Source organism: Misgurnus anguillicaudatus, chromosome 12, assembly GCF_027580225.2.
Source record: "Misgurnus anguillicaudatus chromosome 12, ASM2758022v2, whole genome shotgun sequence".
NCBI lineage: Eukaryota > Metazoa > Chordata > Actinopteri > Cypriniformes > Cobitidae > Misgurnus > Misgurnus anguillicaudatus.
In genome coordinates this window covers 21359501-21373774 of record NC_073348.2, presented here as the reverse complement: position 1 = coordinate 21373774, position 14274 = coordinate 21359501, and the positions used below count along the sequence as shown (strand labels likewise).

General features: G+C 38.2%; 1 protein-coding gene across 1 annotated transcript; it reads right to left on the bottom strand.

Annotated features, from left to right (window-relative positions):
* Positions 1-1887: 1887 nt before the first annotated feature.
* On the bottom strand, positions 1888-14041 carry pigo (phosphatidylinositol glycan anchor biosynthesis, class O). The gene is made up of 11 exons (XM_055208786.2): positions 13766-14041; positions 12759-13240; positions 10221-10364; positions 9958-10081; positions 9705-9864; positions 8308-8487; positions 6614-8159; positions 6330-6533; positions 5027-5214; positions 4772-4842; positions 1888-2936 (listed from the first exon to the last, which is right to left on the bottom strand). The coding sequence occupies exons 2-11, from the start codon at positions 13237-13239 to the stop codon at positions 2807-2809; spliced, it is 3228 nt and encodes a 1075-aa protein (XP_055064761.2). The 5' UTR covers position 13240; positions 13766-14041; the 3' UTR covers positions 1888-2806.
* Between the last annotated feature and the right edge of the window lie 233 nt (positions 14042-14274).

Genomic DNA, 14274 nt, shown 5'->3' with positions numbered 1-14274 from the left:
CATATTATTTATACAAATGTTTAAACAAACAAAAAATCCTTACAATATTGTTTTAATTGGTAATCAATCTGTTTTTATTTTCTATTGTATGTCCACAGCATCCATTTCTATTTAAATTACTTTAACAAAAATACACTGTAAAAATACATTGTTAGTTCAACTTAAACAAAAAAGTAAACTGGTTGCCTTACAAATTTTGTGTTAATTCAACTCAAAAATATTTTTAAATATAATTCTTAAAGTCAACTAATATTTTTAAGGCCAATCAATTAAAAATTGTAAGCATCCAGGTAACTTTTTTAAGTTGAACCAACAAATCATTTTCATTGAGTATTGCTTAATGGCATCATCCTCAAGGAATTTTTAGTGGGAAAACTAGAACAAATAGAAATCATAAAATATCTTTAGCTTATATTTTCATTCAGTTAAGTTCCACTATGTTTCACGTTCCATCTGAATTGTTTTCAGTTATTTTCTCCAGCGTTTACGGCCTGTCTGAAGCTTGATTTATGAACATTACACATGGTAGCATAGATGTTGAGTTCCTGCTTGTTATAGGCACATTTGTCTTCTGTCTTGTTTTTAAGAGATAAGAATGAAAAACATACGAGACGTGAGATTTCTGTTCCTTTAGTTACGCTATCTTCCAGTGGCTACATATGGGATACAAACATATGGGGGCGTTTTTTTCTTGTCCCAGACAAAAATGCATATTTGAGGCTGCTCTAATATAAAACACTAATATATATATATATATATATAAACCTTATATATATATATATGTAAGGTTTGTTTGTAAAAACTACTTAAATGTCCTAATATAACTAAGGCCAAGTCGGGGATAAATCTAAACCCTGTCTCCAAAAAAGTTTAATAAGTTAAAAAGTAAATTATCATTTTGTATTAGTGAACAAATGACCATTCTTAATGATAATTAAACATTAAACCTACTCAAAAAAAAATGTTGCACACTGTCTAATTTACTCAAATGAAACAAGTTAATACAACACAACTTATGTATTTTTTGTCTCAACCTAATTTTATCATGTTCAATCCACTTCAAAATTACATTAACTTAATAATTTTATGTTAGGACCACATGAATGATTTTTGTTGATATTACTATAACTGGGCTGTGGATCTGACATTTTTCTTTTAAAATAAATTTTGTGTCAACCTTGTAACAGTTGTACTTCAGTGCAAAAATGTCTAATAATAAAATAAACGTTTCTTGGTATTTTTCTGCTGTGTACCAAAAATAAACATTTTGGCTGAGGTTGAGATTCTGATTTGCACACAAAATGTTTTTGCACTGCACGTTAAACATGAATTATAGCAGTAGTAAGTCACAGAGATACACGCAGCCGGCTGGTTATCTGCTGACAGTTTAGCTTTTATCACACCTCTGCCCACAACCGGGGCGTGACTGGTAATCTGTAAACCAACAGGGCTCTGCTCGGTGTTGTTGTTCACAACCAAAGGATTTTAGACCACTGGCCATTCCTGAGCTGAATGCAGAGATAAATCATGACTTTTGCATGTGATGTCTAATGAGATTATAGTTATTTTAAATTAGTGAAAACCCAGCTAAAGTCTTTATTTTTTGAGTGATTTACTGCTCTATAAAATATAACCCTGATATCTTAAACATTGACTGAGTAAGGTCATGACAAAGATTGAAATGAATGAACTTTGATGCTCCAAATCTGATTTTTAGATTTACAAGACACATGGTCACATATTTTTGTCTCTCAAAGTAAAAACAGTGGGATATAAATCCAAAACAATTGTCCAAAATCTTCAGGCTAAGCACCATTTTTATGTGAAACAGTGCCCTCTATAGGCCAATAGTTGCACTGACAACCAAACAAAATAACCAAACATACATTTCAAATTGTACAAAATATTTAATTGATTTTCTCCCTTTCATAAATGATTTTTACATTTGTGATTAAAATGATTTTCACAGTCTCTAAATCAGTCAGACATCAATATGTTATTAAAAGCCATAATTTGGCTGTGAAAAAACCCTTACACACAAAAACTGCACCATGCAAAACAGAATACTTCTATTGCATCATAGCGAAATAAACCTGAGCACATGATGTTATTATTCCCCCATGCATTTCTCACAAAAATGAGATCGGTAAAAGTATTTAATCCATTAGTGAACTAAATATACAACGATAGAAGTAAGTAAATAAATAACAGTCGATGCACATTGAATGAATGCACATTTCATTTGACCCTGACACTTATTGCTAGTGAATAGACGGCAAATAACATTCAAGCAATGAGGTCAACAAAAATCATGAGAATAAAACAGACGTCTTACATAAAAACCCTAATGAATAGTTACAGTTCAATGCTGAAAATATTGATGCCCTCGAGCACACTTGTGCTTTGAATGTTTGAATAAAAGCCTTTCCAAGTTCAAACACGCCATTGCAACACTGTAGCCCTTCAAATAATAGCATACAATCTTTCCTATAATGACTTTGTATCACGGCAGTAATAAAGGCATGCACAAACCATCATCTCTCTTTCATTAGCTCTCTTTTCAATACAAACGCACCGACGCAATAAAAGGCTGACTGTTCGGTGGCTTGTTCAAAGTCTCGTAAAATATATCAATTTCAGTTTATCTCACATACTTTAAAACATCAAGAGACACTTTGGTCCAAATGAGTTCCGCTTAGATGCGAAAACAACTCTTGCGTTTTCGTTCACGTGTTTGGCAGTGGAGTTGAAAAAGGTGATCGGGCATCTCCGGCAAGATGGGCTTCTGGGAAACAAGGGCGAGGTGCTACCTCGAGTTTTGAGGGAGGAGTTTCTTAAACAGGCCTCCCACTGATATGTCCACCCTCATCACCATGGCAACTCCCAGCATCAGAAACACACTGCCCACGATAAAGCCAGATGCCTCAAACATCAATCTGCAGGAGAAAGATGCTTAGAGCTCAAATTTGCACAAAAATTCACAAGACTTTTTTAAAATGTGAAATAAATCTTTGGTGTCCCCAGAGTACATGTGAAGTTTAAGCTCAAAATACCTCACAGATAATTTATTATAGCATGTTAAAAAAGCATGTGTCCTTTTAAATGCAAATGATCTGATCTCTCCACTAAATGGCAGTGCCGGGGTTGGATAGTGCAGGTTAAGGGGCGGTATTATTATAATTAGATCCCCTTATGACATCACAAGGGGAGCCAAATCTGAATGAGCTATTTTTTCACATGCTTGTAGAGAGTGGTTTACCAAAACTAAGTTACTGGATTGATCGTTTTTACATTTTCTAGATTGATAGAAGCAATGGGGACACAATTATAGCACTTAAACATGGAAAAAGTCAGATTTTCATGATATGTCCCCTTTAAAGACCATTTTGTGAGAATATAACCTTGATATCTTTAATGTTGACTGGGTAAGGTCATGCCAAAGATTAAAATCAATGAATTAAATCAAACTTTGTTGCTCCTGATCTCATTTTTACATTATGAAACTTTGGGGATTTCAAACAGGGTCACTCGTAGTCTATAATAAACAATAGTCACATCTATATCTACTTCAGTATAGGACACTGTTAATGTTAATATTATAATGAGGTTAATTATCACAAGGTTTACATCGGCATCCAGTAAAGATGAACAAAACGTAATGTATAATCAGTCCTTCCAGAAAAACGCGTTTATGCGATCGCATGATTTAACGCATAATCAGCCAAAGTCCGCATATTTATGCGGGGATGCATTTTTTTTTTCAAATATGCCGCACTTTCGCAGCATAAATTGCAGATTTCCATGCGCAAAAAATGCAGGGCTTGCATGATTTCATAATTCACGCATTTCTGTAGCAAAAATCCCATATATCTCAGCAGAAAGTTGAAAAATGTTGCATTTATTTCACACAAGTGCAGCCATGTCCCATGCTCCAATGGAAATGTTATGAAGTGACGTAATTATGTGACTGAACATCATTGAAAAGCTGCAAAAGCTGAAAACAGTTTTTGCAAGTTCACGCAGCGACGCAGCGTTTGCAAGTTCACGCAGCGTTTGCAAGTTCACGCAGCGTTTGCAAGTTCACGCAGCGTTTGCAAGTTCACGCAGCGTTTGCAAGTTCACGCAGCGTTTGCAAGTTCACGCAGCGTTTGCAAGTTCACGCAGCGTTTGCAAGTTCACGCAGCGTTTGCAAGTTCACGCAGCGTTTGCAAGTTCACGCAGCTATTGCAAGTTCACGCAGCTTTTGCATGTTCACGCAGCTTTTGCATGTTCACGCAGCTTTTGCATGTTCACGCAGCTTTTGCATGTTCACGCAGCTTTTGCATGTTCACGCAGCTTTTGCATGTTCACGCAGCTTTTGCAAGTTCACGCAGTTTTTGCACGTTCCCGCAGTTTTTGCACGTTCCCGCAGCTTTTGCACGTTCCCGCAGCTTTTGCACGTTCCCGCAGTCTTTGCACGTTTCCGCAGTCTTTGCACGTTTCCACAATTTCATTGCATAAAATTGCATAAATATCCCACATATTCCATAACATTTTTTAAGAAAACGTGCCGCAAGATCAAGGATTTTTGCCCGCAACAATCACAAAAAAATACAGCGTTTCTCTGGAAGGACTGTATAATACACCGCTTGCACAAACAACAAAAGGTTAAATCTCCAAATCACAACTACTACCAACAAATGCTCATCCTGGTTCATTTCATCAGTAACTTAAAGTAAGAAGCAAAAGAACAAAAGCTAGTGAGAGAAACAAGTTTAATGGTAACACTTACTTTGGTGCAAACACTTTCCAGACCATAAGGTGCCTCCTAAGAATGGCTGCAGCACAAACCGACGCAAACACCTTAATGAAGCAAACAAGAAGAGATATTTCTTTAATAAGTAATATAGTAGCTTACAGCAATGTGTTGTTGTACAAATGCATGCTCCTGCAGAATGTAACTAGGTCAGGTCTTCACAGGTGTGCGTGCATTCGTGTGCGAGCATGAAGTCTTCTTGATTGTAATGAAAGCATTGTTTGGACCCACCTGCGCTCCATTTACAAACAGGTAGCGTGCGGTGAGCTGCAGGAGAGCCGAACTAAACTTCTGAGGGTTTTCTCTCAATCTCATTTCCATGACAGCATCCTCGCTCTCCTCCACTCCCGCTGAGCGTGTGGATCGAGTCCCACGCACCTCGCACACCAGAGGCCAAAACAGCAGCAGAGGACAGCCAACTGCAATTAACAGTAAAATGGCTTTATTCGCCAGGGTTCACGGATAATGTGGCATAGTTACACAAACATGTTGAATACTGGAGTAATTATGGTTTTTCAAAGGTATGCAAAAATCACATGCGGGTGATTCTCGCGAAATTAGACTTATGAAGTGTCATGAAACATTTTGATAAAAAAAGTAAATGCAAAGTAAGCGCTTTAAAATAAGAAACATACAGTTACAAACATCTCTTCATGTACCATTTTGCACATGATTTCGAATGACATCATACAAACCAATTTTGTTTTATTCCCCACATTTAAGGGGAACATTTTCATTACCGCAATGTGTCCATGACTGGATTTGGGTTCTTTGACATGGAAATATTTATAATTTAAAAATCTAAAAAATTAAATGCTGCAGTGCATTTTATACTATAAACATTTACAGTAAAGAAACATGTGGTATTTGGTGATCATTGGTAAATGTAGAGACAATAATAAGGAATATAAATGTGTCCAAGACCAATTTTCTCATCCTCCGCAACAATTTTCAATCATTGTTTAAGCCCTCAAGGAACTAACATTTTTAAAAAATGTTGAAAGGGACATAATTGACTGTGACACTCAAGATGGCTACCAGGTAAGCAGTTCTTATTTTTTCTCTCCAGATAAAAGTTAAAATTTTGTTTGTCATAGTACCTAGACAACTTTTTAGTTCTCATTACCGAAACATGAGTTTGTAAATGCATATATTTAATGTAATATCATGTTCCGGTAATGATAATTTTTGATAATGATAAATATGATAATAAAAATGATAATAAAAATGTAAATAATTCTATAGGAAATATTGTTTAAATCCTCTAAAAATAATGGTTATAGTAAGTTCAGATCTTAATCTTATATGTGCAAAAAATTGGCTTCAATGGCTTTTTAAAAAAATCTGATGCTGGACACCTTCTAAGTCTGGATTTAGTGAGAATCACCCATACATGTTTGTGTATATAAATAAATGTTTTTTCCGAATTGGAATTATAGGGCTATGACTGTTTGATATGCATTTTTACCCAAAAACACGACTGACAGAAAGCATGTTAAGTGTATCTCTATACTTATTCTAAGATCAAGCTTACCTGCAAAAATAATGTGAGAGGAAAAGGTGTTGAGGGTCACCAGTGAGGCGGGAAGCACGGTGCCTGTGTGACCTTGAGGAAAGCCCACAAACGCGGCACCCCACTGAATGGAGGGGAAGGTTGGGAGGTGTCCTGTGGCATGGAAAAACTGGGCAGCTGCCAGAGACCACGCAACCACAGGAACCCACGGCACACTGAAACCATCTGAAAAGATTCAGAGAATTGCTTTAGACTTAATGCACTCATGGGAACATGAACTTATGGGGCATAAGATTGTTTCTTACTGGAGAGTTTGTTCAGGCTGGACAAGTTGGTGCTGCAGGCGTGGATGTGCAACACAGCTCCAGCTTCCAGAAGTAGAAGAAGGAACGCCAGGGCCATTCCTTCGGCATGGAGCAGCAGCAAAACCAGTCCTAGAAGCCCGCAAAGCAGTACCAGGGGTGCGGAGTACACCGTCCCCAACCCGTAGGCTTCCACGGACGGTCTGTCATCTGCTTCACCTGCCTCCACTGCGCCATCTTCCAATGAGTGTCGGATACGCTGGTACAGCTGCGGTATGAGGTGGTGAAGTTCGGCCTGCGGACTGATGCCGGTGCTCGCTCTGTATTTTGGGGGTGGGAGCGACGGTCCACGAGAGTTCACTTGGGTCCGTGACTTGATGAACACGGTCATGGGGTCCACCCACAACAGTAGCAACCCAAGGCACAGCAGGCAGAAGATGGCACGTGGTAGTAACACATGGGCAAGGCCGATCAGTTCGGATAAGTTCCTGAAGGTGTCTTCAGGTGTGGCGCTGACTGCCCAATGTAACCCCATGCCAACACAGGCCAGGGGTAAGATGTAGCAGGCTGAAATCACAGTCACTCTGGAAGAGTTAAGGTTTCCGTAGTGTCTGAGCCAACGATGAAGAAGGCACGCCCATGCGACTAATGAGGCCACTGAGAGCACATAGTAAACGTTACGAAGTTGGCTGTCCTGTACACGTGATAGCGGGGAGAGAAAAGCGGAGGGCTGGCAGGTTCCCTGCTCCTCTCGGCAGTTGTGGAAAGAGAGGGAAAGGTAGAGTGATCCTACCAACACCCCCAACCAAACCAACAAGACGTTGGCTTCCCTTTTAACTACTGATGACGGTAATGCTGCTTGGCGCAGCAGAGGGGGCTTCTGGGTATCTGGTGGAGGGAGTGGCACCAAGAGTCCATCCCAGTTGAGTCGGAGAGGAACGTATACGCTCAACGTTAAAAGCAAGAAGGTCACCACATGACCTTCATAGATGACATAACTGTCTGACAGCAGCGAGGCGCAGCGCAAGAAAAGCACAAGCAGGGCCGGTGTGAGAAGGTTAGTGGGAGACAATCTACCTTTGGGAGAAACTCCATGAGTTCTCCAAAAAAACAAAACCTGTGATGAAAGTGTTGAAGCGCCCAAGCACCACGAAAGCTCTAAATGGCCCTGCATAAACAGCTGGACTGTAGCTACGGCTAGTCCTACCACCAATCCGGAGAAAATGGGCAACTTTAACAGGCCCTCCTGAATTACCAAATGGGACAACTCGGAAATGACGTAGCACAACATACAGCCAAGTCCCAAGATTAAGAGTCCAGCAGCCATTTTGAACGGGTTGAAACGGGCCCACGATGCTCTGCAGGTCTCTCGAACAGCTGTCAGATAGTTCTGCATGGAGACGACTAGCTCAGGGGAGGGGAGATGGCTTTCGTGGACAGTGGCCAGGTACTGAGAGGAAATGTTTGAGAAGTCAGCCCGCAGCCGAGAAAGACTATCCGGTGGGATGTCTTTGGCCATGTTAGAGTAGGTCTCCAGAAAGCGGTTTACCTAGACAGAAATTAAAGTTTGTGTTAGGCTCAGTGTAGAAATGTACATTATGTGAAAAATGATTCAAGTGGGATACATAAAAAAGATTTATTTATATAACTAAGCCTTAAACTCTTTTTCTATGCTGGGTAAGCAAATTTCCTCTAACCTGTCTGACGTTAATCCACAGCGCCTCCGCCTGGCTGAGACTCGTAGGTGCACTTTGTGAGCCGTTTTGAGGAAACAGTGGCAGGAGAACTTGGCCCACACTGCTAAAAGGAATGGGAACTCCCAATAGCAATGCTAATGTGGGTACCAAATCAGTCTGAGGAACGACATCGGGCTCTACCTACAGATACATAAACATGCTGTTTAGCTTATGAAGTTGCATACATATATGTAACCCTGTCTATGAAATCCAGGTTAAAGTATCATAATCTAATTATAAGATAAGGAGAACCAAAGTTTAATTTTAATATTTGATATGGTTTTAGTCAGTCAATATGAAAGATATCAAGATTACATTTTACAGAATGTTCTTTACATGATTGCTTTTATGTAGATTACAGTAAGATAGGATTTCACAGACTGGGTCACATATGGGTAAAACCTGCAAACATATATGCATACGGTGCCATATATTTTAGACATAATAAGGGTCTGAAACTTTTCAGAATATGCTATTTTTTTCTTCAGATTTGCAATATTTTGATTACATTTCAGCTTTAATGATGAAGGAAAATAGGGGGGAAAAAATGATTTCTGCTTTTTAAAGGAAAACACCACCGTTTTTCAACATTTTACTATGGTTTTACCTCAACTTAGACGAATTAATACATATCTATCTTTTTTCAATGTGTGCACTTAATCTTTGTACAGTGTGTCAAAAATGTGTTAGCATTTAGATTAGCCCTATTCATTCCTTAGGATCCAAACAGGGATGAATTTAGAAGCAACCAAACACTTCCATGTTTTTCCTATTTAAAGACTGATACATGAGTAGTTACACAAGTAAGTATGGTGGCACAAAATATGTGGTCACATTTGGTGGGGATTATATAGGATGCAATTTTCTGTTTAAAGAAGAAAAACGTTGCAGTGTTTGTATATACTAGCTGAGAACGATATATCTGTGTCCGCTGGTGATTTATTTATATGCTTTATTCAGTAGTAAAAACTTTTATGGTTGTGCATGTGAGATTGTTTGGGTGTCTGCCACATGAATAAACAAACAATGTGCTTAAAAGACTGTCTGAGAATCCATTTTTGCTGTGAAACTGGCGTATTGCGGCGGGACATTGAGCTAGGCCGAACGCTCTTAAAGGGGAAGCACACAAATCAGACTGTTTGAATCGGTGGATGAAAAACAGGGTGGAAAATGGTTATAAATTACTAAAATTTTTATGTTTTCTGGCAAAAAAAAAAAACTTTAGTAATATTATAAGTACACCTCAGGGAACATTTTTTTTTTTTTAAAACATGTCAGGACCCCTTTAAAAATTTCATGAAGGTGCCACTGGTTGCAAAAGGTTCAGTATAGATAAATCCTAACAGTTTATCTTTTACCTGCGATCCTGGAGCTGGAAACAATGATGAGGAGCTATAGAGAAACAGGGCAGCATCTGTCTCATTCTGGCTTTCTCCACCATGATCCCCAGTGTCTGTCATTCCATGATCCCCCATCACCACCAACAGCGTGTCATTCTTCAGACGCTTTATCACTGACCTGGGATCAGCATTTCAGTAGCAGCAGAAGAATACCATATTAATAATGCAAGAAAATGTCATTATATTCTAGCGGTTTTATTTGTTAGCTAACCTGATGACTCCATCCATCTGGGAGAGTTTCTCAGCCATGGCAGGGTGATCAGGGCCAAATCTGTGCCCACAGTGATCCACACCCAGGAAATGAGCGATCAACACATCCCAGTCATCCCCCTCCACTGTGGACAGCAAACAAGAAGCGTTACCCACTCATTCAGATGCCGTGTTTACAGCATAAACGTAAGGTATGCATGTTTGTTTAGGATTTAAACAAAGAAACCAAGCTGGTTTTAAACTGGTGAATAAAGCAAAGCTTACTGGTAGGATAGATGTTTTGGAGAATGCCGTTGTCCACGGTGTGCAGGTCTTTCACGTTGAAGGAGGGGAAAGGCAGAGATCTGTGAAACTTCTTGGGGAACAGACTCACCCACGTATCATCACCCATAAATACCACTCTCTTGCCTTGAAACAGACACAAAAGAAGAATGCATTAACATTTATGTATTTGGCAGATGCTTTTTTCAAAGCGGTGAACAGTGCATTGGAGGTAAACATTTTGCATCTGTCTGCATGTTCCCTGGGAATCAAACCCACAAACGTTATACTGCTAAAATAATTCCTATATATATATACACACACACACACACATCACTAGATCTAGCAACTCCAGCGTTATGGATGTGACATTTTTAGTCAAAAAATATTAAAATATAATTTATCAGAGAATGTATATATATATTGTACTATTTATTTATGTTTTAATAAAATGATACAGTTTATACTTAATATCACCAAAGTCTTTAAAAAATATTAGTCTATGCATGCGTTTTCTTTTTTAGATCAGGTAAATATCCAATGTGTTATGGATGTGAAGAAAAAGCTTTTGGGAGACCACATTGTAGGAATTCTGTGAATAAAAATTCACAAACAAGAACAAATAATAAATCAACACATTTTTGGGGTTTAGTTCTTTTAAAAAAAAATTTTTTTTCTTAATTTTCATGTGTGCATTTATGAGGAAAAACAGCAATATGGATGTGAAATTCCTCTGTTATGCACATGACAATTCTGAAATCTGTGCTTACTTAAAGGGATAGCGGAGGATTTTCTTTTTCCGGGTGGATCGTCGAGACTATTGGTCCCTCCTAGTTGTCAATCAGAAGTGTTGCCCAATTGCATTTTTTAAAAAAGTGGAGAAGGCGGTTCTTTTCTAAAATTCGAGAAAATCCTCCGCTACACCTTTAAAAAAATGTTTCAAAAACTTAAACTGAGAGACCTTGCATGGGTATTTAAGCCACCAACTATTGACATCTGAATTGTTGGTATGCCTAAAAACATTTGTGACCCTGGATCACAAATCCAGACATAAGGGTACATTTTTTAAATTTAGATTTAAATATCATCTGAAGCCTGAATAAATAAGCAATCCGTGGATGTATACGACAATAAATATATAATAATAAGAGATATAACCATTTAAAAATCAAGGGTGCAAAAAATTCTAAATATTGAAATTTAAGTCGCCTTTAAAGTTGCCCAAATAAAGTCCTTAGCAACACATATTACTAGTAATGATAAATCCATTTTGATATATTTATGGTAGAAAATTTGCTAAATATTTACAAATTTATAGACCATGATCTTTATTTAATATCATCATAATTTTGGCATTTAAAATTCGATAATTTTGACCCATACAATGTACTGTTGGCTGTTGCAACAAATGTACCCGTGCTACTTATGCCTGATTTTGTGGTCCATGGTCACATTTAGTTAAAACTTTATTTTTTAATGGAAATGCTCAAATCATTTCTTTTGGCAAAGAATATGTTTGAAATATAGTGGTATGTTTATTTTTTGCATGAATAATGTCCATTTTAGGACCATCAATTCTGCATTTATAATGCATTAGGGCATATTATATTATTTGTGTTTACTACAGATTTTTGTGTTTACAATGATTCACATCACAAAACTACTACAATGAATCAAATGCATTTAAATAGTATGGGACGATTACCGGTTTCACGATTAACCGCGATAAAATGTCCTGACGGTTAGTATTATCGTTTAAAATTTTATTATCATTACAACCGTGTTTGATTACCGTGATTTTGAAAACTCGCAATAAATCCTGTCCAGCCAGAATCAGTTTGACGCAGGCGCGCACATGCAACATAGTTTTTTGCACAAGAAGGCATTTAAGAAATAATGTATTGTATTCATTCATGGTAAACGTATTAGACAAATTTATTTATTTTTTTACCACAGAAATAATTTCAGGCACATGAAATATTTATTTGTTGTTTCAAAAATAAAACTTGTTCAAATGTTTTCAGTGTGTGTATCAGTTCTTTTTAAACATTTCCATCTCATTTTAACAAAACCATGATAATATTGATAATCGTGATAACTTTGGTAACTATAATCATGATATGAAATTTTCATACCGTCCCATCCCTAATAGTATACATAAGAAATAATTGACAAGGTGCCGTTGACTTATTCGATATAATGCACACCCAAGGTGGGGTTAATTCCAAATAATTCAAAGGACCAGAGTCAATTATTCCACGTATACCACAAAAATTGCTCTGGTGCCTATTTTTAAGACTTTTGACAGGTCAGGTGTGCATTACAGAAATAATATTTTAGCATTTTTACAGTAATGAGAATAAGTTTAGTTTTTGCATTATGCAAAAGAAAAGAAAATGAGGCATGCTGCAAAAATGTAATATTCCAAAACAATTCTTTCTTTTGATTTCTGGATGACACATGACCCACACATGTTTTCCCACAGGACCCCCGGTTTCACCCACAAGCTGTAAAGAAAAAAAGAAAAGAAAATTCACTCACCCACTTGACCCAACTGGTGCACCAGATTATCCTCCAAGATTGCATTGGAGGCAAAGTTGTTCCCCACGTCGATGAACGTGGGCAGCGAACCTGTAGTAAAGCCTTTGATCCTCTGCATCGTCGTGGTGGGGGGATCGGCCCGAAAGGTGTAGAGTCTCGCATGTGTAGGGTGCAACGATGCCATTTCATCTAACACGGGCAGTTTATTCTCAAACGGTCTGGGTGCCGTGTTCTCGGGATCGTAGCGGGTGAAATCAGCTTTGAGGGCGTCGATGATCAAGACCACGGCTCTGCGAAAGCGTGGCTCGCTCAGGCAGAAATCTCCCTTCACCTGGGCTCCTGGAGATAAGACGTCGGCACAGGTGCTGGTTCTGTTGACCTCCAGTCTGACCAGTAAAAATCCTCCCACAAACAAGAAGATGCCTACATAAAATACTGAGCAGACCCAGATGAGAGGAACCAGAACAGGAAGTCTCCTCATTCTAGAGAAAGGTGGAAAGGTGAAGAAGAGTGTGCATATGAACATTTCTGAGTTGAAGCTCCTCACATTGTCCAAAACTATATTTGAAGCCCACTACTATGAAATATTTTGATGCATAGCTTGTTGTTTAGCTCGTTTTAATGCTTATTTATTTAAAATCATCTTGAGTCTTGGTTGAGAAACACTTTGCTAGACAGACAGACAGATTCAAATGTACATATGATGCTGTCTGCCAAGTAATTCACTAGGTTTTGACATACTTGTTCTGTACTGTAAAAAGTGCTGCATACTAACTCAAAACATGAACACAACCAGCTAGGGTGGCATGGGGTTCAGTAGGACAATTTTTCCATTCATTTCATTGACAAAACCTTTCCCACTTTATCCTTTATGAGGTGAAAATATACGTGCCCCAGCCCTGACTACTACATACTCCCAATAATGCACTTAAAATGAAGACCGTAATGACAGGTAAGTGACTGCTGTTTCATTCATGTGTCTGCATGCTTAACGTTACAGTACTGACCTTGCTTTGCTGTGTTTGTCCTCTTTATCTCTCTTTCGGTAACAGAAACGTAAACAGCAGCACAAACACTGTGAGGAAACTAAAGCGACATCTGCCTGATATCCTATTAAAGCTTCACTGCTCCTCTACACTCGCTGACATGCAGCGGAATCGCATGTGAGTTTTGTTTAAATATTGTTCATCGCGCAGTCCGGTTTCCACTTCCGTTGACATGCGCAGTGAGTATGGAGCGCCAGGTAGCAAATTAAAAGTCACGTATTTACTGTTGCCAAAATAAAGGTCACGGAAACGGCTTGGTAGTAACGTCACGTGAATCTCACGAAGCAGCAGCTGGTCGAAGGACATTTCAAGGAAATGTGTCCCCCACATTAATAAGTTTAATAATAAATAATAATTAAGTTATGATTATAAATCTGTTTTTATATTATCCATCATGACATCATAAACTAAATACTTGATAATATACTTGAGAAAAAAAACGGAATTTCCTCGTTCTGTTAAATGAGTCA